The sequence below is a fragment of the Corythoichthys intestinalis genome, chromosome 2, assembly GCF_030265065.1.
Source record: "Corythoichthys intestinalis isolate RoL2023-P3 chromosome 2, ASM3026506v1, whole genome shotgun sequence".
Taxonomy (NCBI): domain Eukaryota; kingdom Metazoa; phylum Chordata; class Actinopteri; order Syngnathiformes; family Syngnathidae; genus Corythoichthys; species Corythoichthys intestinalis.
In genome coordinates, this window is record NC_080396.1 from 48,876,722 (window position 1) to 48,900,942 (window position 24,221).

General features: G+C 42.2%; 1 protein-coding gene across 2 annotated transcripts in view; it reads left to right on the forward strand.

Moving 5' to 3' along the window:
• cpne5a (copine Va) overlaps positions 1–24,221 on the forward strand; it is a 179,525-nt gene that overhangs the window by 15,002 nt on the left and 140,302 nt on the right. Inside the window, exon 2 of one of the 2 annotated variants that reach the window (XM_057860861.1) lies at positions 1,692–1,895. In XM_057860861.1, the coding sequence (XP_057716844.1) occupies positions 1,783–1,895 (113 nt within the window). In that variant the 5' untranslated portion in view covers positions 1,692–1,782. Of the gene's footprint in view, positions 1–1,413; positions 1,896–24,221 lie in introns of those variants that run through there. The other variant, XM_057860870.1, reaches the window with a different exon arrangement.

Consider the following 24,221-nt stretch of genomic DNA (forward strand, 5'->3'; position numbering starts at 1 on the left):
ACACCTTTGTGTGTGGGAAATGGATTGCAAGAGACTGGACAAGATTCAGTTTACACTTTTATTGTTTTTACAATGTCACTGCAATACAGAAAGCAAAAGGCAGCACTGAGTATCACAAAGAAAAAAAACAAAAGCAAAATTAGAAATTTGAACATAAGACACTTGGCACAACTACACTTTGAGTGCTTCATGTCAGGGCCCCCCCCCCCCCCCCCCCCCATTCTTTTTACACATCTTGACATTCCTCATTGTTGGGCCACAAATTTTTATCCACGTCACAAAGGATGTCCTCCCTTGCTATACATCGTGGAACGAATCTTCTTGAATGCCTAATCCAGCCTCTGCAGGCATCTGCTGTGATGTCACTGCATGATGCATTCATGCCATCAAGAAGAGTCATCTGTGTGAGAGGCTGGTGATCATACACTTGCCATCTCCTTGTGGAGAAAAAATCTTCTATGGGATTGGGGAATGGGGAGTATGGTGGGAGGATTCCATAACCATTCTGTTGTGGGTTGAAAACCATTCCCTGATTATGTTGGAGTGGTGGCAACCCACATTGTCCAATACTATCAAATATTTTGGCAGCTTAAATAAGTTACGTAAAATAAATAAAGAAAATGCTTAGAAACAAGCACATACATGTTGACATATTCTGACATGTTCATCGATTTTGCATGTAAAGATGTATGCAATGAAGTAATGACTAAATGTCGTGGGTGATGAGACTATTCAATAGAGAGCCTGGGTCATCCATTTTGACCATCATGACAGATACAACTGATAATGTAGGAAACAGCAGAGAATTGTACAAAGGCATCTGCATGGATGCATGCATAAAAACATCCCCAGCTTGCTCAAAGAAATGAGAAACTGCTTTTTTGATGTTTTTTGATAAGAAGTAGTTCTGAGAAATTCAATTCTGATCTGAGAAACATACCAAAGCAATTTAGAAAAACTGTAGAAGTTGGGGCTTTAAAAAAAAGAACGCACATGTGGTATAATCGCTTTTACACTGGCATGCTTAAGGTTTTATTTTGAAGGCCTAATTTATGACAGGATGTGTTATTCCAGTGTTGTCCCAACCTGCATGGGTGTTGCCAAGCTGACTGGGAAAGTTTAGTTTGAGGTTAGTTTTTAGTTTGAGTTTTTAATAAAAGCTTGTTTTGTTTAATACACTTTGTTAATAATACTGGGGTCTTTCACTATAGTCTTTGATATTCAATTTCAAGCTCCCTTTTTTAAAGCACTGCATGGTGGTATTTTCATTTTTTTTTTAATATGTATATTTTTTATGGGAATGAACTGATAAATTCACTGATACTTATCAAAGTCCAATTTACTTGCTGTCTGCAAAATATTCCCCTTTTATGGACGAACAAACATGAGAGAAATCAGGCATGCATATAAATCCCAAAGCCCTTTTCCTCCCGTTTATTTATTTTCTGTTCCAACCAATTTAAAGTCCCGTGACGATCCATAAGAGTGAATCGATAGCTTGGATGTGCGTCTGCATTCATGTAGGGGAATGCACACAAGGAGGAGGCAGCGGTGGTGGAGGAGAAAGAGGAGGGTGGAGTTCGCAGCTTGCCCTCCACCACCGGCGCACCTCCGCGTCAAAGCGCGCGTTCGCAGCCTGCCGAGCGGTACTGAGGCTGATGTTAGCCTGCTTCAGCCGTCAACTTTCCTAGGTCTTTCTCCCACGGGCAGCACTTCGGAGGCTCGACAGTACCGGATCTCAGAGCTCGATTCCGGGCACCCTGGGCTGGCTCTCCCAGCAGCATGGAGGGCGACGTGATGGATAAAGTGGAGTCCACGGCCACGACGGTGTGTGACTTGGACCCCAGCAGCGGGAGCATCCCGGCAACCAAAGTAGAGATCACCGTCTCGTGCAGGTCAGTGAAAGCATGCCATTATTCAAATAGACTTTTACACCACTGCAATTTGCTTTATATTTCATTTTAAAAAAAAAACTCCAGGGAAACTCTTGGCATTTGATAATGCTCTGATGATTTTTTTATTTTTTATTTTTTAGTTTAAACATGACTACAATGTTAAATTATTTTGACCATAAGAACCTTTCTTACATTCATATTGTAAAGGTTTAATTACATTTCACGTTTCATTTTCTGTCTTGCATGGAAGCGGTGCCAATGTTAAATTGCAATATGTTATAATTTTATTTGACCATTTACGGCATTTGGTTAGAATGTTTACTCAAATTGATCTCAATAATTAATCATTATCGTTATATTTCAATAATCTGTCATTTAATTGGTATTTTTTAGAATTATTTTCACAACTGTTTGCTTTTTCACGATTGCATTGCAATGTCTGAACCATTTTCTGGTGTAAAGTTGTCCTGTTGACCAATATTTGGTTCCAGTGATTTGAAATATATGTATATAGCCTACATTTGAGTATCTCCAAGTTGATTGCCATATTTGATCAAATTTGTGTCAAAGTTGACCAGTTCTTAGATTTGATTGCAATATAAAATTATCTTGGTACATTTTGGCTATGTCTAAAATGTTATTGCAGAATTACATCATTTTTATCACATTTGGAACATTATATTGCAGTATCATATCCAATTTGAAGTAATAATTTTCAGCATTTGTCCGTGTTATATAACGTGTTTGAGTGTTGATGGTATCGACCGTGTCAGAGTTTGGTTGCCACACTGCAGGTGGGCTCCCCCAGCCCTCCTCCCCATGGGGTCGTAAGTGCCTCACAGGCCTGGGAAGCATTTGACATACAAGCTCAAGCGCTCAAATGGTCCATCTCTCATTTTGAATTCAGACTCCACTAGACCTCCCCTTCAAATATAAGCTTGCATGCTGGCTGCGCAGGGTGGGGCAGGGCTGCCTCGACTGCTGCTCTCCATCCTCACATTGCTTTGCGTTTAAAACATTTTAGCTCAGTGTACTCGCTGGGCTATGATCATGTATACATTATTCATTCATAGACCCATAATGGATGGGTTTCATTTCAAGTATAAGAAAGACATGCACGAGAGGAGCCGAGAATGAGTGTCACACCTTTCACTGTCTCTATTAGCCTCTTGTTGTTCATCCTCAGATTCCACCGATTACTGGTGTGGCCCGCTAACTTTGATTGAATTGCTGTGGTGGAAACCAACAGCGAGCAGATGTGTGGTGTGTTTGTGTCAGAGCCTGCGGGAGGGTAAGAGAGTATGTGTGTGTGTGTGTGTGTGTGTGTGCGTGTGTGTGTGTGTGTGTGTGTGTGTGTGTGTGTACTTTCAGGTATACTAGTCAGCTAACCAGCTCTAAATTATGAAGCATTTTTTGCCTACACTCTAATATGGAAGAGCACGCCGTCAAAGTTTTTTAAATGAGCATGTACGGATTAATTTGGTACTTGTAAATTGAGCAGAAATGAGCCCTCGACACTTGTTTGACCAAGCTACTCAAAATAAAGCACACATGCCTTGATGCATATTAGGACATAGGAAAAATATTCAAGGACCCATGCATGTAATTGATAAAAAAGTTTGACATCTTTGGCTTAAAACAGCCATTTTGATCAAATTCTTCAGTGGGGCACTTCTATTGCAGAGGCCCAGAGGCGACACAAAGGACATAGAAAAAAAGTCAACTGAGAACCAGACGAGGAGGCCAACTTTTGCTGGTCAGCAAGCCAAACAAGGTGTTTCTCAGCCAGCCAGCAAGGTGATAAAGAACGGCAGAAGCTGGAGGTAGTTAAACAAGTTAGCCTAGCTGCTCGCCAAAAAGAAATTACTGCAATGCTTCTCAATTGTTTTCTGTTAAACCCCCGCCCCTCCACACAGGAAGACTTAAATGTTTCACGACTCCCCAACTCCCTGTCGTCACTGTAAATTGTGTCACTTGTCTATAAAATTATTACAAGTACATCTCAGCAAAAAACTGTGTCTTTATTAACACGAAAGAAAAAAAGTAATATTGATTGATTTAACATAAAGTATAACTTTATTAACATTGTTTTGTTTGTAATAGAAAAGATTTAAAGAGCATCAATTTGCCTGTATTAACAAAAAAGTCACATTCAAACTAAACATGCACTCAAGGTACACTTTTTTGAACATTTGAGACTGTAAAACTTTAATAAAATCAATACATAATAAATTCAAATTGATTAGCAACAATAACTCAAGAGTACAATATGCCAACCAATTTGACCGTGAAAAAAATGATATTGTCATTGGACCGAAGTTTTTATTTTTGCTGCAGGCAGTATCAGCTAATTTGCTATGGTGTGTGAATTATTTTGTGTCAGGCAGGTGGACCCAAATGCAGGGAAAGGGAGGCGAGGCAGATGAACGAACGTTGCAAAAATGATTTAATTAAAGCCAACAAAAAACAAAGTACAAAACAAAGGCTGTAGTGATCCAAAGAAAGCACAGAGGCAAACAAAAATGTCACTAGCAAAAGACTGGTTTAAAAAAAAAAAAAAAACTTACTTGGAACACGAGGGCTTGGATAGACGAGAATAATGCTGACCAGAACGTGGACATGAACATTGACAATGACGCAACAAGGAGTGAAAAGAAACTGGGAGCTTATATGCACACACAGACAAGGAGTAACCAGACAACGAGGAACAGGTGGGTGACACAGGAGGATGCAGGTTGGAGGATACACTAGGAGCAGCCACAACAGGTGAAATCAATGGGCAATCACAGGGACGGGACATACTAGGAGGTAACCAACACAAAACCTAACAGTATCCCCCTCAAAGGACGATCCTAGACGTCCCAAAGGAAAACAAGGTCCCAAACACGGTGGGCAAAGGGGTCCGGAAGAGGGAGCAACGCCAGCCCATCAGGGCTAGTCAGGCGGGCGTCCGGGGCACCAGACGTGGGGCGATCGCACGGGTCGACCGTGCGGGCGTTTTGGGCGCCAAACATGGGGCGACCGCACGGGTTGATCTGGCGGGCGTCCAGGATGAGGTAGGACTCGGTTGTTCATGCTGCCAAGGCGTGGCAGGAAGCGGGGAGCAACGTTGTCAGTGCGACGGCCAGGAACCAAGTCGTCTGTCGGGTCAGGAACCGAGTCATCAGGAACTTCGGAGTCATGTGGCGGACCAGGGATGCCGGAGACGTGTGGCGGACCAGGGACGCCGGAGACGTGTGGCGGACCAGGGACGCCGGAGTCGTGTGGCGGACCAGGGACGCCGGAGTCGTGTGGCGGACCAGGGACGCCGGAGCCGTGTGGCGGACCTGGGACGTCGAAGTTGTGTGGCAGACTAGGTACATCTGAGTCGTGTAGCGGACCAGGAAAGGAGTCGTCGTCATCGCCTGCTGGCTGACCAGTAACGTCGGAGTCGTCGTCGTCATCTGCTGGCGGACCAGGAACGTCGTCGTCGTCGTCTGCTGGCGGACCAGGAATGTCGGAGTCGTCGTCATGCGGCGGGTCAGGCATGGAGAAGTCGCCGCCGTCGTAGTCGGGCGGACCAGGCACAGAGGGGTGGCCGTCGTCGTCGGGCGGACCAGGCATGGAGGAGTCGTAGTCATCAGCGTCGGGGTTGCGTCTGCTGGCGAACAGCAAGGGGGTCGCCGAGGGAGCCAGGAACAGTTGGCGCGGGCACTGGACTGCGAGGAGTTGGCGCGGGCAGCAGACTGCAGGGAGTCGGCGCAGGCACAGGGCTGCTGGGAGTCGGGGCGGGGACTGGACTGCGGGGAGTCGGCGCGGGCATTGGACTGCGGGGAGTCGGCGCGGGCACTGGACTGCGGGGAGTCGGCGCGGGCACTGGACTGCGGGGAGTCGGCGCGGGCACTGGACTGCGGGGAGTCGGCGCGGGCACTGGACTGCGGGGAGCCGGCGCGGGCACTGGACTGCGGGGAGCCGGCGCGGGCACTGGAATGCGGGTAGTCGGCGCGGGCACTGGAATGCGGGGAGTCGGCGTGGGCACTAGACTGCGGGGAGTCGGCGCGGGTGGCCGGGACGTCAGAGCGGACACAAGTCGTCGCCGATGACGAGCACACCGTGGCTTTTGGATTGTGCTCTCAGATGGCAGAGGCGGTAGGACAACACAAGCCTTAGCCACATCATGCCACCATGAGCCTTGGGGAAGCCGCAGACCACCACGGGGGATCCCTGATAGATGACCCAATGGGATCCAAGGTAAATGTCATAGGCGGAGATCTGAGAGTGGGACACCGGACGAGGAAGATGGACAGAAAAACGGTCAGGGGAAATAGAGGGCAACTCAAAATCGGGGTCAGAGTCAGTGTCAGAAAGATCGTATAAATTGGGTTAGGGTTAGGGAAAATCTTCTTCAAAATCAAAAAAATCAGAATCCAAAAAAATGTGGCGAGGCAAAACATAATCAGGGGAACAGGGGAATGGTCGTTGGCGTGTACAACGGTGCCGGATTTTTCCCGCTGGGTCCACTATTGGTTGCGTCATTCTGTCAAGTAACGCGGGCAGACAGGTGGACCCAAACGCAGGGAAAGGGAGGCGAGGCAGATGAATGTTGCAAAAATGATTTAATTAAAGCAAACAAAAAACAAAGTACCAAACAAAGGCTGTAGTGATCCAAAGAAAGCACAGAGGCAAACAAAACTGTCACACTAGGAGATAACCAACACAAAACCTAACAATTTTGCACTGAGCAACTTGGTATGCCGCCTTATACAGTGAGGAAAATACGTATTTGAACATCCTGGGATTTTGCAAGTTCTCCCAGTTAGTAATGCTGGACGGGCTTGAAATTTTCATGGTAGGTGCTTGTCCACTGTGAGAGACAATCTAAAGAAAAAAAAAATCCAGAAATCACAGTGTATGATTTAATGATGTAAACCATTTATTTGTATTGTACTGCTGCAAATAAGTATTTGAACACCAGTCTATTAGCTACATTTGTGTGCCTCAGACACCTGTTAGTCGCCTTTAAAAAAAAAAAAAAAAAAAAAAAAAAAGTCCAACGAATAAGTGGAGTGGAGGTGGACTTTTTTAGTCTGAATTTTTGACCTGTTTGAGGAAGTTAGCTGCATATAAACACCTGTCCACTCCATACAATCAGAAAGACTCAAATGCCTAACATGGTCAAGAACATAGAGCTGTCCAAAGACACCAGAGACAGAATTGTAGACCTCTACTAGGCTGGACAGGGTGACGGGGTAATTACCAAGCAGCTTGGTGATATAAGATTCACTGTTGGAGCAGTTATTAGAAAATGGAAGAAGCTAAACATGACTGTCAATGTCCCTTGGACTGGGGCTCCATACATGATCTATAACTCGCAGGGTCAATGATCCTAAGAATGGTGAGGAATCAGCCAAGAACTACACAGGAAGAGCTGGTCAATGACCTGAAAGGAGCTGGGACCACCATTTCCAAGGTTACTGTTGGTAATACACTAGGACATCAAGGTTTAAAATCATGCATTGCAAGGAGGTTTCCCCTGCTTAAATCAGCACATGTCCAGGCCAGTTTTAAATTTGCCAATGACCATTTGGATGATCCAGAGGAGTAATGAGAGAAAGTCATGTGGTCATATGAGATAAAAATGGAACATTTTGGTCTAATTGCCACTCATACTGTTTGGAGGAAGAAGAATGATGAGTACCATCTCAAGATCACCATCCCTGAGATTTTGGGGAATAACCTCCTTCCCTCAATTACAGCATTCAAAATGGGCCGTGACTGGGTCTTCCAACATGACACTGGCCCGAAGCAGACAGCCAGAATAACCAAGGAGTGGCTTTGCAAAAAGCCTATCAAGGCTCTGGAGGGGCCTAGCCAGTCTTCAGACCTAAACCCAACAGAAAATTTTGGGAGGAAGCTCAAACTCCGTGTTTCTCAGGCTACGTCTGCACTAGGACAGATAATTTTCTCCACGGTATTTTGCTGATTATATTTATACCTGTCCACACTTCGTTTAAGGTGCGTTTCTGGGCTCCCCTGCTTCTGCAAGGTACGCCTGCACTTGCCAAACTACGCATGCGTAAAAAGGAGAAGCCTCGTGTGTTACGTCATCGCCCGCACGGTATACCTCTGAACCGGAAAGTCATTCCTCGCCCACGGCAAATTTCGAAATTACTACACCTTCTAGACTGTCATTATTTTGTGATCACTGTTTTTTCCGTGACCGCAATCGGACGCATCATGCAGGAGCGAGAGTGGAAGGGAAAGCACGCTCGGCTTTTACGAGCAGGAGCCGAGTTGTGATTGAAATAATCTTTATAAAACAACGAAAGCCTGACACCATTACTTGGGATGTTACAATCGATGCTCAGTTGCGCTCTCACCACTTGGAAAATAACAAATAGAAGCATATGTTGCCGCCAACCAGGCTGCTTGTGTATAAAAGTGGCGATCCTGGAAGTGGCAACAGTTTTGACAGGCAGAAATGTCTTGGGAAAAAAAACTGATCGCTCGCCTCTTTGAATGGGGGTACCACGCAGGTCACTTTTCGGGGTTTTTTCCTTTTTATATACAGTACGTATGTTCGGTCGGCATTGAATTGGGAGGGGCCAGCCCCGCAGCTGGCTGATGTGTGACAACTCGGGGAAACGAGCTCTGTAAAAAACGCTCATCTGTACGTCATCCGCGATGGGAGGACCTCAAATGGGGACTGAATTGAAGCATATTATTGAGACGTAGTTTGAAGGTTCAAGAAAAATGTGTGGAGAAAGAAAGAGCAGGAATCATCCGCCTCCATTGTTTACATGCTCTCATGCCGTACTAAAAACAGCGACGGCGTGACGTCCCTTCCTGAATATCCGAATGTTGTACGGAGACAGCAGTCCATATTAGGCGCCGCGTAGGCGGCGGGTAACATTACCCGCCTACATTATCCGTCTAACAACTAATCCGGATAGTAGGCATACTAGTGTGGCTGACATGCCGTATAGTTTAACTAATTACACATTTAAGGTAATTATCCGTCCTAGTGTAGACGTAGCTCCAGTGACAGCCCAGAAACCTGATTGATCTAGAGAAGTGTGTGGAGCAGTGATGCAAAATCACTGCTGAAGTCTGTGCAAACCTGGTGAAAAGTTACAGGAAACGTTTGACCTCTGTAATTGTAATAAAAAGGTTACTGTACCAAATAGTAACATTGAATTTCCCAGGTGTTCAAAAACCTATTGTATACAATATAACAATATATAATAAGTAATACAAATAAATTGTTAAAAAAATCATACAGTGTGATTTCTGGATTTTTTTTTCTTTAGATTGTCTCCCACAGTGGACAAGCACCTACCATGAAAATTACAAACCTGCCCATTATTTCAAAGTGGGAGAACTTGCATAATCACAGGGTGTTCAAATACTTATTTTCCTCACTGTATGATGCTAACAGTGCTCGCTGGTTTACTGATGTAACACTCACAAAGCGATTGTCGGCAATAGTCATATTCAATATTCGCTGAAAAATATCAAGCGGCTTACCAATATGATTGGGGTCTAATGACTTTAAGTGACGTCTTAATTGATTTGGCTTCATGTTGTCTGCTGCCAACATTTTTAGACACAGTAAACATGTTGGTCTTTCCTCATCTCCCACTGTATTGAAAGTTAAGCCAAACGCTACACACACTTCATCATATTTCCTCGTCTTAACTGTTCATATCTCCTGCAATTTGCTGTGTGCTCTTCTTTTGTTCAAAAATACTGTGCACATTCTGAAAATGAGAGTGCCACCGCCATCCACTGAGTGGATGTGTAATTACGCTTAATTCTAGTACGGCAAAAAAAATATGTTCTCCAAGGTAACATGTGCCTCCCCCAACATCGCAGGGGACGCCCCACTATTTGAGAAGGACTGAATTACTGTAATAAATTAAATGTGGCGACCAGTACACAACCAGTGTCGGTAGGAAAAATAAATGAAAATGCTATCATTACGTAGCTCCCGACCCGGTCTTTTTTCACTCCACTTGCTTGCTTCCCCCTAAGTCACAGCCCACATGTCCAGAGCATTTATTAAAGGTGCCGCACATAGTTACGGACATTACATTGATATAGCATGATGTTTAGTCATGTGTTTGCATTTTTAAATAAACACACAAAAAATTTATATATATTTGAAACTCACCTGGAGGAAGTGAAACTGAGTGTGTGTAGTAGAAAGTGAATAAACTCCAAGAAAACTGTAGGCCCCCCTTATTTGTGTATGGGCACACAGATGCACTGTTATAAGAACAGTACAGGTTTAAATCAGGCTATAAGCATAATTTATTTGCTAAATGCCAAACATAAAATTATTTGGGTAGTGTGTGTGCCCTGTTCTAATGTCACAAAGCAGGCTTATTCATATTGGGTTTTTTTTTTTTTTTGTTTTCATATTTAACCACTTGCAGCAACAATCGTGCTTCAAAACGAAAGAATAAGAAAATTTAAGTGTTTTGTTAAACATTGCTTGTTTGGAAAAGGTTGCTATTTATTTAAATATATAAATAAATATGTAATTACATCAGCTGTGTGTTTTATTTCTTTTATGAAATCAGATTGTTCCATCAAGGCAGCCGGTCTGGTAGTTATGTACGATGCAAAATATGCCCTTTTCCCCCTCTGAGCACCTGCCCCCCAAATTGTCGACGCACAGGAGTCAAATTGTGGAATTCTGTATCGTTCCAGCCCTAATATTTTGCTCATACCCACTATGTGTCCCTTCTGGCCCATGATTATTTGTTTTTTTTTTCCCCTCCCTTTGTACTTCAAGCTTGCTATCTGAGTTTATGCCTAGGAGCATTGTCAGTCTGAAGCTCCCTTGTTTGTCATTAATGTCTCTCCGAACAAAGACTTGCCTCTGGCCACACTTTTTCCAAGATAGAAAAATAATTTCTGCTGCCTTGAGTAAGACAGGAGAAATGGACTCCAGCGTTACAACTCATTTCCATGCTGGTCAGATCTCTGGGGAGCAATGCTACACACTAAAAAATACAGACAGCAGTGGTGCCTTAAGATAAGAGTAACCCAACTAATGGAGTTTTGAAAGGTGATGTTTTCTTCAGGATACTGGCTTTTGTGTAATGTGTGTGTTTTGGGACATGTTGCGACCCCTGAAATCAGAATCTATTCCCCCCTGAACTGTCCATGGACACCACTAGGTGAGTTTTGAAGAAAATAGAATCTTACTTTGTCAGTATGATATGTACATATACGTGCTTGGTGAAAAGTTTCAGGCATATTTATACCCTCCAAAATTTGAATAACTGATACAAATAAATAATAATAATAAATGACAATAATCTCAACACAAAGTGTCAAAGTACAGTATATATGGAGACAAAAGAAGCAAGTGGGTGTTGTGTGGCTGAGAGGCTACACACTGCTGTGTTATTTATTTTGTCAGTCTGAAACTCCATGATTGCAGAGCGCTTGGAATTGAATTGTAGCGTGCAGCCCTGCAGGCGATCCTGTATTATCTGCCAATATTGCAACAAGAGACCCTTGGAAGAAAGAAAAAGTGTGACGAAGGGTGGGCGTCAGACAAGAGTCTTATCAAAGCATGTGCATATCACCATAAAGACACATTTCTCTGCGTCGAGGGTTCTGATTGGTTCTGCTCTCAGGTCAGCCAGTCATCCTAGCCTTGAGCGTCCGCCTCCTGGTGCCGAGGGCTTTGCTCGAAGCTGGCATTAACAAGGCTCATCACGCAGCAGGTTCGACAGTCTGGTCTCCAGAAGTGGAGGATCAGGTCACATGACTTGACTTTGACTTTCAAAATAGTATTCATGAGACTTGCCTTGAATTAGACCTGAACTACATGACTCAACACATTTATTGTGTCATTTTGAGAACCACTATTTACTGTACTAGTCCACGACCCTATTTTCAGTCCTTGGTTTGTTTTTTGTTTCATCATCACATCATTATACATTTTCATTTTGTTTGATGGTGCGCCATGACATTTTTCTAATATCCAATACGGTTTGTGCCTTGGCTCACTAACACTGGAAACTTGGAAACACTGTGCTTTATAACCATTCAGTCACAGTGATTGATTGATTAGAGCAGCCCAGCATCCAATCAATACATTCCATAGCTGGGAGGAGAGAGGGTGTGGGGTAACTAACACAATCAATCTGCTCCCGCGGGAGTCATTACCTTGGACGTGACCGCCAACTGGAGGAGAATCCTGTCTTTCCCGCTGACACTTCCTAGGTTGAACAACAATGGAGGTTTCACTCTGTTCTGTACACAACTACCGGAACACAGTTATTTAGCATGCCTTACAGTTAGAAATACTGTATATCTGCGATATTTAATAATTTACTCTACTGACTGTTGTCCGTAACTTTCATGATTTTAGCGTGTACATAGAGAGAAATTCCAAAGTACGGCATTAGTGTGGCACCATAGTCTGCCATATATTACAATGTCTATAATATTTTGGTTAAATAATTGTCAAAAACATCAAAATTGCTTTGTATTATTTTAATACACTGATTGTGTTAAACTTGCCCATAATATTGTATTAAATCAGTTGAAAGCCCCAGGATCGACATGAATTGATGCGGAATTTGTATTTTCGGCGAATGCCTTATCATTGTCCCAAGAATCAATATTTTGTCTCATATCATCATGAATTTGTTTGCCTATACAGTGTGATCCCTCGTTTTTCGCGGTTAATGGGTACCAGAACCCACCGCGATAAGTGAAAAACTGCGAAATAGCGACCCCACCCCACCCCACCCCTTTTTTTTTTTCTTTTTAACTTGTCCTGTTCAGCTGCTTGGATACAGGAGAATTTTATTTTATGTATATTACATTCTTTATATATTTTTTTTGTGTATACAGTACACTCCTTAGAAAAGTAAATGCAATATTAATATACAATAACATGCATAAGATGAATAAAATGTACTCACCACCACGCTGATGATCTTGATAAATGAAGAAAAACTCAAACAATGGATATGAAGGTGAAGAGGATTTATTGAGAAGCTTGAGAGTCGCGCGATCTTTGAGGCATTTTCCATTTTTACAATCGTCTTGTTGGGAGGAGTCACGACTCGCTAAGTGTCCCTGGAAAACAACATTAAGGCGGTCTTTCGGATTTTCACCTCGTCTTTTTTTATGTAACGAACGGTTGATTCGTTTAGTCCGTAATGGCGTGCAACAGACACATAGCTGTGGCCAACTTTAAGCATGTCCAGTAATTGAACTTTCTCGTGCACCGTCATCATTTTTCTTTTCTTCTTGGGTTCGCTAGAATATTGAGCAGGCGGAGGACGCTTTGGAGCCATTTTCCTTCGATAGCAGCAAGGTTAAACACATCTCGGCCAATCAGCTTGCGATATTCCCGAGTGATTACTGGCCAGCGAATCAGAGCGGTGGAATATGAGTTGGGCAGGCTCTCGTCGCCTTCTGTTAGGGAACGCGCAGATTTTACACCATATATTCTCCATTACAGTATTTTAAGTTTTTTATGCATCTATATGTATTTTTTTGACTGAAAAAAAATCTGCGATAGACTGAAACCGTGAAATTTGAAGCGCGAAGTAGTGAGGGATCACTGTACACGTCCTACTCAATACTTGGTGAATTAATTTCTGGTCATATTTTGCCTGGAATTTGGGTGGTGATCAGTCTGTTATGCCTGTGCTGACTTCAGCTAGCAACCTGTCCATAGTCTACTGTATGTGCTACATGATGGCTGGCGACCAATCCATTGATTGTCAGTATCTGCGAAGACATGGACTGGAGGTCAGTTATTTGCCAATATGTGTCTTGACAGCCTTGTCTGCAACACATCATTTGACCATACAATACTGTATGTGCGCTGACATACTGTAGGGTTGATAAGTTTCTACCATGTTCTACTATTTGGGGAAAAAAAAAAAAAACACCCTGATACCAAATGGTGACAAGTTCATTTCTTGTCTAAGTGGCTTAAAGGTTTTTTTTAGCTCGCAAATTTGATGGTGTTAAGGTCGCTGGTCAAAGGAGTATGCAGCATAATTAATTAATTAATTAATTAATGATTAATGAATAAATCATGCATGAGCGATAGCTGTATACTGTACATACAGGTGTCAATGTTTTGAATGCAAGGATAGAGAAGTTATGGAGCATGAATACGATGTCAATTTGTTCAGTGGAGTTATTAGTGAGAATAGCTTAAGTTGACTACTTGATGTCACCCTACAATATAAATTCAACTACACACCTCCATAACTGTTTACAGTGCTTGTTGCTTCATCTTGTATCATTTGTAACACAGAGCAGTCGGAAAGTGTTGACAAGAATGACAGGAAAAAGCCAAGAGTGGAAGCAAGGCGATCCCTCTTGGCTCAGTGGGCTCAAGCTGCTTTTGTCACTATTTTCAAATAGCCCGAAGGCTCAAGAGAGTGTGTTTTTGGACTCCCCACTGGTTCAGGAAATGTGAAATGACTGACAGGTTTACAAGTGTTACATCATTGGAAAAGGCTTTTCCCTCTGTGGCAGCTTGAACTTCTCAGAGTCAGCGGATTTGTACACAACAAAATCTCCTACGTTTTTTCACATTTCACTCCATCAAAGTTAGACAATAGCCAACAGGGCATTTCTGTCTAACTGGCTTAGAACATGCACATTGAGCCTGCTTTATTGAAAGGAGAACTGAAGTCTTTTTGGGAGTGGTTGGGTAAAAATATGTTTAAATGTCCAACAACAAATAAAAACAACAAGCTACAATGCAATATTTTAGCAATTGTGGATTCAAACTACCATGTCATCAACCCGGAGCATAAACGTGACTAGGTCTTGTTCCATGACATTAGTGAGGCCGATTGTGATATTAACATCTGATGCCGGCATAGGGTAATATTTGTCATGGCAGCTCCATGGGATTAATGAAGCTTGATTAATGATTCGGTCCATTTGTTTTTAGGTTTTTTGCATGTAAAGACTTTCTTAGCCAAACTATAAAAATTGCTATGCAATTTCTTTTACGTTTTAGCCTTTAATAATGCAACGCAAATTTCCATGGAAAACCGTCATTTTAATCAGACAGGTTCCAACACTATTTTACCTGTTACCTATCATACATGCAATCTCTTAGCTTGACTAATTAAGCTTGACCAATTAAACATAAGTTATTTGGAATCTTAGGCTAGGTTCATACCACAGGTCTCAATGCACGTATCCGATTTTTTCATGTTTTTCCGACTCGAGTGAGGCATTAACTTGGCGGTCTGATCGTGACAAGTCTCATAGAAGTGGACCATTTCAAATCCAATATGGGTGACATTTTTCCAGAATGTGGCGGGCGCTCTGAACTGTCAAGTCTTCCGAATCGGAATACAGTACATGCAGCAATTACGTCAGCAAAGAGCGAGAAAGACGGTGCTACGGTAGCAGTTAGCACCTTGCCAGCCTTGAACACGGCTTTTGGGGAATGGTCGGGCTTGACAACATTCATCAAAAAAATAAAATGGGTTTAGGATAAGCCTGAGAATTCTCGGTTTTCTCTCTGTTCCATATGAGCAATACTTCAACTTGCTTATACGGCCGAGAGTCGAGGCAAACTGTCCGTTTGTGTGCGTGTCATACACGGACAGTGCGTGCATGCTACGAATCCATATAAACTTTCAATCTACGACTAAACGTGGATTATTTATGTCAGTTATTTGTGTCCTCTTTTTGGAAATCAAAATATGATCACCTTTGAATGACGTTGAGCCAGCATGTGTGGTTATTTGTTCTGATGCTCCTGCGCATGCAGGTCAGCTTCCTCAGCGCATCTCGGGCTACGAATTAGTGTGCATGCGTGATACTTGAACGGGCACGCCAAAATAACAGATATGACCAAAAAAATCGGATTTGTGCATCAAGACCCTCGGTATGAACCTAGTCTTAGAGAATCAGGATTGAAACAGAAGTTAAATGCAAAATATTTGCTTATTTTATGAATATATCAAGTACATGATATATTAAAAATGCATTCACCAATATGACACGTTCAAATATTTTTTCCCCATAATTCTTGTGTGCAGTATTTAAAATGTCATAATGAATGTTTGCTGAAATTCTTCTGTCAGAACACAAAAAGAATGAAGAACTTTAGCGAATTTCTAAAATTACTGTTTTGGTAGGGTTGTTGTCTCTCAATGCAAATGTTGAGTATGTTTTCTATTACCATGACAACCAGGACAAGAGAAAGGGTGTTGCGCTGAAATGAGGGTTGTTTAGTCCTGCCAATTTAGTGAATCATTCACCTATTTTATCCACGTTTCTGACCCTACAAGCAACAATTTTCCAAGAATAAATAAGTAACAACATAAACAAAAGCGGCTATCAACAAATCTACCTACTTTTTCTGATGTTATTGGAGACTTGTAGCAACTCTGGGACTACCTTCAGAAATGTTCTCCCTTCCACATCCACACTGCAAATGAAGCCACGCCTGGGTCATTCAACCATATCACTCAATAAAACAAGCAACCATAAAGATTCAATTGTATTCTCAGTCACAGTGGCGGCACTTCATCACCAAACCTTCAAATTACATTGGCAAGTGCTGTAGTGTAGTCCAATGGTCCTCAGAAAACATTTATACTAATTACCACCTAAAAAAACTTGGTCAAGTAGAGGAAGTAAAATAGTATTTAATGCTAATGTGAGCCAGTGTAACATTAAACTCCATTAACATTAACAGTGGAAATAAATATGGGGGTTGGGGTTGCAGGTTACGTACATAACTATACTGTACTTTTAAAATTATGATTGCAAATATTTGAAACCTAAAGGTTGAGTACAACTGAGCTTACTTAGGGATTGATTCTCTCATGTAGCACTGGTGGTACTGGTTTCTGCAGAAAGTTGTCAAGACTTTCCCTTGGAGATTGGGTGACAAGGGAATAGGGAATCAGTAGGGAAGCACAGTCAAAGTAGAAGAAGAAGCCAGATGGGGTGGCTCAGGCAACTGATCAGGATGCCTTCTGTATGTTTCTCTGGTGAGGTGTTCTGGGCATGTCCCACTGAGAGGAGGTCCCAAGTAAGCCTGTCGCAATATGCAATAATTACATTTATCGCGCGATAAATAAAAATGAAGGCGGTAATTTTTCCGCTGCGATTTATCACCTCGCGTGCACGTGCGTGCGCGCGTGCGGCAGACGTGCTGTTAAAAGTTCGGATTCCTCGTTACCAACTGCGCAAAACGCATCTTCGTTCCAGCTCCGGCAAAAACTAGCGCCGGAGCCAATCTTTCCCAATATATACTTTTGTTCAACGTATACCGGCCACGTCAGTGCTCCGTAGTGACTGTGGACCATCTATGGTGCGCCGGTGTTGTTGACGTGTGGGCGCTCCTGTCAGGAGTGACATTTCACGCGGGGCGGCTATTTTTCGGCACAACGCCGGATATTTACAACGAAGTCCGCCAAAACATTGTTACCTACTTGGCTACTACGAACAACCTCGCTTTGACAACGAACAGCTGAATGAAATTAAGAGCGCTGTGCTTCAAACTCATCCTGTTTATGAAAGTCAATTGTCAGTAATGCTGTTGTTGTGTAGAAATGAGCAGATGTGACTTCAGCGGCGCTTGCTAACTTTTTTAATGCGCGCACACACTCGATGTCATGAAATGGCAAACTAGATGTGCTACATTCCATGCCATTGGCTACGTGAGCCCAGAGTCACTATGGGACACGTAGTCCATATACCACATCGATGAATTCTAAACTGTCATGACTGAATGGAAGTTAAGAAGGCAAAATCAATCCATACCAGTGACTATAGATAATGTTGCAAAAACTGTTAATTCAGTACGTGACACAGATGGATTCGGACCACAAATAAGATGTCTTGCTCATGTAGTAAACCTAGCTTCTAAGAGCTGTAGCAATCAACAGTGTGCCCTGCCTCACTTTACAAACAGTAAAGATTGTTCTCAGCACTTTTATACAATTTTTTTTTCAGATCAGTAAGAAGTAAGCACATAAATATTATGCACTAAAATGCATGTTTATACGATGGCAATTTGATTTTTGCTCGTTAGCAAAAAAACAACAACAACAACCAAAAAAACGAAACAAAAAATATAATTGTTATTTTTTTTTTTTTTTACAGAGCATTAAATGTATTTAATCAGATCGAAAATCGTGTCCCCCGTATCAAAAATCGTACCGAACCATGACTTAACTGTATAGTTGCATCCCTATCGAACACCATTGCAGAAGCTATGACGGGAAAAGTTTTCATTTGCCTAAATGCTTAAGTTATTAAGTGCAATTTTTTTTTTTTTAATAGATTTTATTTATTCTGTGTTTCTGTGCGGTATCAATATTGTTGTTTTTTACTTAAGAGGCATGGTCTATTGTTTTTAGTTGTGATTTCTTAAATATTTACCCTTAAATTCAAAAATACTTTTTACCGCGTTTAAATGGGTGTACTTGATCTATTAATATATACTGTATTCTCACTGTGTTATTGTAAATTGGTTAAAAAAAAATTGGGGGGGGGCGCAATAATTTATGAGAATAATTATCGCGCACTAAAATTTGTTATCGCGACAGGCCTAGTCCCAAGACATGTTGGAGAGTGTGGGTCTCCCGATTGGGCCAGGAATGCTTCAGGGTCCTCTCAGAAGAGCTGGGAAAAGTGGCAGGCAAGAGGAAGTCTCTACTTACCTTTTAAGGTTGCTGCAACAGTGACCCGACCTACTATAAGTGAATGAATGTTGATGGATGAATTGAGGAAGGTTAAAAGTTCACAGCAGTCATGTTCATGCACACACTGTTGTATGAATAATACAGTACATGTAGCATGACAAAAAAGCATACTTGAGAGCAACGTACAGTATCATGCTTTTAAAAATGTTTGCTTAGCATCTGTATGGTCCATGTGGTTACTGAGTAACCTGAGACATCAGTAATGTATCTTTTCTAAATCCTGCTCTTCTTTCATGGAGAGTAATGGCTTGCCATTTTCAAGCACCTCGACTACGGCTGACTACTTCCAGTACAATCTGCTGCCTCATTGGCTCTATGAAGGACAAACGAGGGCTTGAAAGTCAAGAGAGTTGGAAAGTTCTCTCCTGACATTAGAGACAAGGGGAAGACAATGAAAGAGGTTTGCTTTTCCTTCACTTAGCTTTCTTCTGCACCCCGCGGCCTTCTCTTTCCTTTTCAAGTGAGCACAGACAACGCATCTCTACTCACTTAGTGCTCTCTCAATGGAGCTCAGTCTTTGTCCAACATTGCCTCAAGCAGCTTGGGAGCAATCAAAGTAAATGGGAGGGATGGACTAACAGACGGACAGTCAAACCCTGGTGGAGGTCAGCTGAGCCATTTGTAGTGCACATTATTTTATATATTCCTGTTTGCCTCAAGTTGAATTTTTTTAATTCAGCAAAAATATGAATAAGTGAGAAGGGACATAAATGAAAATTGAGGGAATAAAAAAAAAATGTCTGTTATTAAGTTTGAAATGACTGAGGCATAGACCTATTGTTTTCCAGCTCAGACTGATCTACAATTAAGCACTCTAATCAGTTTACATGAAGTAGAGCAACATGGTGGTACTTTTCGTTTTAATGGTACATATTCCAATCCATCCATCCATTATCTTCCGCTTGCTCCGGGGTCGGGTCACGGGGGCAGCAGCTTTAACAGGGAAGCCCAGATTTCCCTCTCCCCAGCCACTTCAACCAGCTCCTCCGGCGGGATCCCAAGGCGTTCCTAGGCCAGCCAAGAGACAGTCTCTCCAGCGTGTCCTGGCTCATCCCCGGGGCCTCCCGCCGGTGAGACATGCCCGGAACACCTCACCGGGGAGGCGTCCAGGAGGCATCCGAACCAGATGCCGAGCCACCTCAGCTGGCTCCTCTCAACGCGGAGGAGTAGCGGCTCAACGCCGAGTCCCTCCCGGATGACCGAGCTTCTTATCCTATCTCTAAGGGAGAGCCCGGACACCCTGCGAAGGAAACTCATCTTGGCCGCTTGTATCCGGGATCTTGTTCTTTTGGTCACAACCCACAGCTCGTGTCCATAGGTGAGAGTAGGAACGTACTGTAGATCGACTGGTAAATTGAGAGCTTTGCCTTTCGGCTCAGCTCCTTCTTCACCACTATTCAACCTTTTTTTGAGTAATTAACAGCTTAAATCTAAAACATCTTTAAAAAATATATATATTTATTTGCAGTAGTTTTTATGAATTGGAGTGATCCAACTCACAGTATTTCACTATACGAGGAGTCATTCAGATGATTTTTTTTTTTGTGTGTGTTGATGTGTGAGCTGAAATTTAAAATATGAGTGCTGTATGGCGGCAGAGGTTGGGAGTAGAAAGTAGGACACCAGTGTTTCGAATGTGATGCTGCAACGGAGGTGAGTAATCTATCTGAGGGGGAAAAAACTGAATAGGCATCTTGCGCACGCGTGGAGCTTGAAAAAGGACATCATCATTATGGCGGGGATTCCTTGAAATGGAGAAAATGAAGCGTGTCAAGGGGGAACACCGGGATCCCTGCTTGTTGTATCACACTGACTTCAACTACAGCTAAAGCTTTCGCTGCTGCAATTACTACCAGAGTACCGAGAAGCAGAGAAGTACAGTGGGGCAAATAAGTATTTAGTCAACCACCAATTGTGCAGGTTCTACTACTTGAAAAGATTAGAGAGGCCTGTAATTGTCAACAAGGGTAAACCTCAACCATGAAAGACAGAATGAGGGGGGAAAAAAAAGAGAAAATCACATAGTTTGATTTTTAAAGAATTTATTTCCAAATTAGAGTGGAAAATAAGTATTTGGTCACCTACAAACAAGCAAGATTTCTGGCTGTCAAAGAGGTCTAACTTCTAACGAGGTCTAACAAGACTCCACTCGTTTCCTGTATTAATGGCACCTGTTTGAACTCATTATCGGTATAAAAGACACCTGTCCACAACCTCAGTCAGTCACACTCCAAACTCCACGATGGCCAAGACCAAAGAGCTGTCGAAGGACACCTGAGACAAAATTGTAGACCTGCACCAGGCTGGGAAGACTGAATCTGCAATAGGTAAAACGCTTGGTGTAAAGAAATCAACCGTGGGAGCAATTATTAGAAAATGGAAGACATACAAGACCACTGATAATCTCCCTTGATCTGGGGCTCCATGCAAGATCTCACCCCGTGGCGTCAAAATGATAACAAGAACGGTGAGCAAAAATCCCAGAACCACACAGGGGGACCTAGTGAATGACCTACAGAGAGCTGGGACCACAGTAAGAAAGGCTACTATCAGTAGCACAATGCGCCGCCAGGAACTCAAATCCTGCACTGCCAGACGTGTCCCCCTGCTGAAAAAAGTACACATCCAGGCCCGTCTGCGGTTCGCTAGAGAGCATTTGGATGATCCAGAAGAGGACTGGAAGAATGTGTTATGGTCAGATGAAACCAAAATAGAACTTTTTGGTAGAAAAACAGGTTCTCGTGTTTGGAGGAGAAAGAATACTGAATTGCATCCGAAGAACACCATACCAACTGTGAAGCAGGGGGGTGGAAACATCATGCTTTGGGGCTGCTTTTCTGCAAAGGGACTAGGACCACTGATCTGTGTAAAGGAAAGAATGAATGGGGCCATGTATCGAGAGATTTTGAGTGAAAATCTCCTTCCATCAGGAAGGGCATTGAAGATGAGATGTGGCTGGGTCTTTCAGCATGACAATGATTCCAAACACACAGCCAGGGCAACAAAGGAGTGGCTTCGTAAGAAGCATTTCAAGGTCCTGGAGTGGCCTAGCCAGTCTCCAGATCTCAACCCCATAGAAAATGTGTGGAGGGAGTTGAAAGCCCGTGTTGCCCAACGACAGTCCCAAAACATCACTGCTCTAGAGGAGATCTGCATGGAAGAATGGGCCAAAATACCAGCAACAGTGTGTGAAAAGCTTGTGAAGTTTTACAGAAAGCGTTTGGCCTCCGTTATTGCCAAAAAAGGGTACATAGCAAAGTGTTGAGATGAACTTTTGGTATTGACTAAATACTTATTTTCCACCATGATTTGCAAATAAATACATTAAAAATCAAACAATGTGATTTTCTGTTTTTTTTTTCCACATTCTGTCTCTCATGGTTGAGGTTTACCCATGTCGACAATTACAGGCCTCTCTAATATTTTCAAGTGGGAGAACTTCCACAATTAGTGGTTGACTAAATACTTATTTGCCCCACTGTATCAACTAGGCAAATGATCCCAACATGATTCTTTCTATTATACATTATTTCTTCCATACCGCTTATCCTCACATGAGTTGCGGGCAGTGTTGTTAATCTTACTTTAAAAAAGTAATTAATTGCAGTTACAAATTACTTCTCCCAAAAAGTAATTGAGTTAGTAACTCAGTTACCTTAATGTAAGAGTAATTAATTACTTGGCAAAGTAAGTAGTGTTACTTTTCATGTTTTTTTTCCATTTAAAAAAAAAAAAAAAAAAAGAATAAATAAAAAACATAAGTCACACTATGTTAAGTTCAAAGTGTTTTTGGGACAATTCACCCTAGCCCAATTCTTTACCCTAAACTTAGACTAGACACAGGGACATTGTGGATATTGTGATAACTAGATAGTAACATTTGCTATGTTTGGAAGTCATTTAATGTTGTGAATCAACATTTAAAGTTGTTAAAATTGTTCTCGTTATTTCATTCGTTCCCTTCTGTCTACTTTCTACATGTGAAAGTTTTAAAACTGTTTCATCATTTAGAGATAGATTCAAGTCAAGATTTTGCTGATTTAGGAGTATTTAGATATAAAGTTACGTAGGTTCGCTAGGAAGGTTCTCAACAACAGAGCCACCCGCCGGCAAGTGTATCATTTTGCATCTACTTCTCTATACATTTGGTAACGCCGCCAAGTCTGTCATTTTGCATCTAGTTCCATATACATGTGATATCTAACATAGCATCATGTGGGCGTAGATTGTAGGCTGTCGGGTACAGTCAGGTATTATTGGAGCCACCTAGCCTAGCATCGCGTTTGCCAGTGTTGTCAAAGATTACTTGAAAAAGTAATTTTATTACTGATTACTCCTCAAATAATAATCTAGTTACTCTACTGATTACTTCATTATCAAAGTAACTAAGTTACTTTTAAAGTAATTTATTAGTTACTGCTCCCCAATATCTCCCTTTTCTGCCTCAACATAAAAATGACAACAGAAAGATTTCATCGCATGCAATTGAATTTTTCAGATAAGGCTTCATCTTCGACTTAGCAGGGGTTTCATTAGTCGATGGAGTTGATTTCAACCACCATTGACTTGCGCTAGCTTAGCCACTCTGGAGCCCTAAAACTAACAAATAACTGACATACTGCATGGAATTTGTTCAAATAAACTCCAACGATTAATTAAACCCCTGCTAACTCAAAAATGAAGCCTAATGTAAAAAAAATCTGAATTTCCCCTTTAAAATAAAGACCTAGCCGTTAAAATGCTGTCTATAAAAGTTGTAAAGCAATAAAACAGACGATAAAAACGAATGAAATGAACAAGAATCCTACAAAGTATTTCATAATGGATAAAAAATATTTTTTGAACAGCTTATGTGACTAGAACCTTTGAGACTGTTGTTTGCGAAAACTAACAAAATAGTAACGCGCAGGCACTAAGGAACCTAACTTTAATCAGATCACTGGCTTGTTGTCAGTGGCGCCTTACAAAGTAACGCGTTACTGACAACACTGGCGTACTCCCTTCTCTTCTTCCCACTCCCGATCTCTCTCCATGGCTCTCACTTTTCTCGCGTCATTCAACCAATGTAGTAAGCATAGTAATGCACGCCTTTGTAACCTCAGAAACTGTAACGGCGTTGCAAAGATGAGAAAAGTAATTAACTAGATTACTCACTACTGAAAAAAAATAACGCTGTTAGTAATGCCGTTATACTCTAACGCCGTTATTAACAACACAGGTTGCGGGTGTCCTGGAACCAATTCCAGCTAACTATGGGCAGGTGATGAGGCACACCCTGAACTGGTTGCCAGCCAAACCAAGGACACACATTGGTAAACGATCTATCACACTAACAATCACCCCAAAGGGGAAATTTCAGTAGTCAATCAACCTAGCATGCATGTTTTGGGGAAAGGGGAGGAAATAGGAGCACCTGTAGAAAACCCACGCAGGTGCGGGGAGAACATCCAACTCCAAAAACTTAACAGGAAGACTGAGATTGAACTCTTGATCTCAGAAAAGTGAGCATCGTCTTAACCAGTCAGCCCTGACATGATCCTGATTTGTATGTCTCCATGCTTGAAAGGTGTGTTCTTCTGATTGCATGACTTCTCACTGTGCTGGCTTT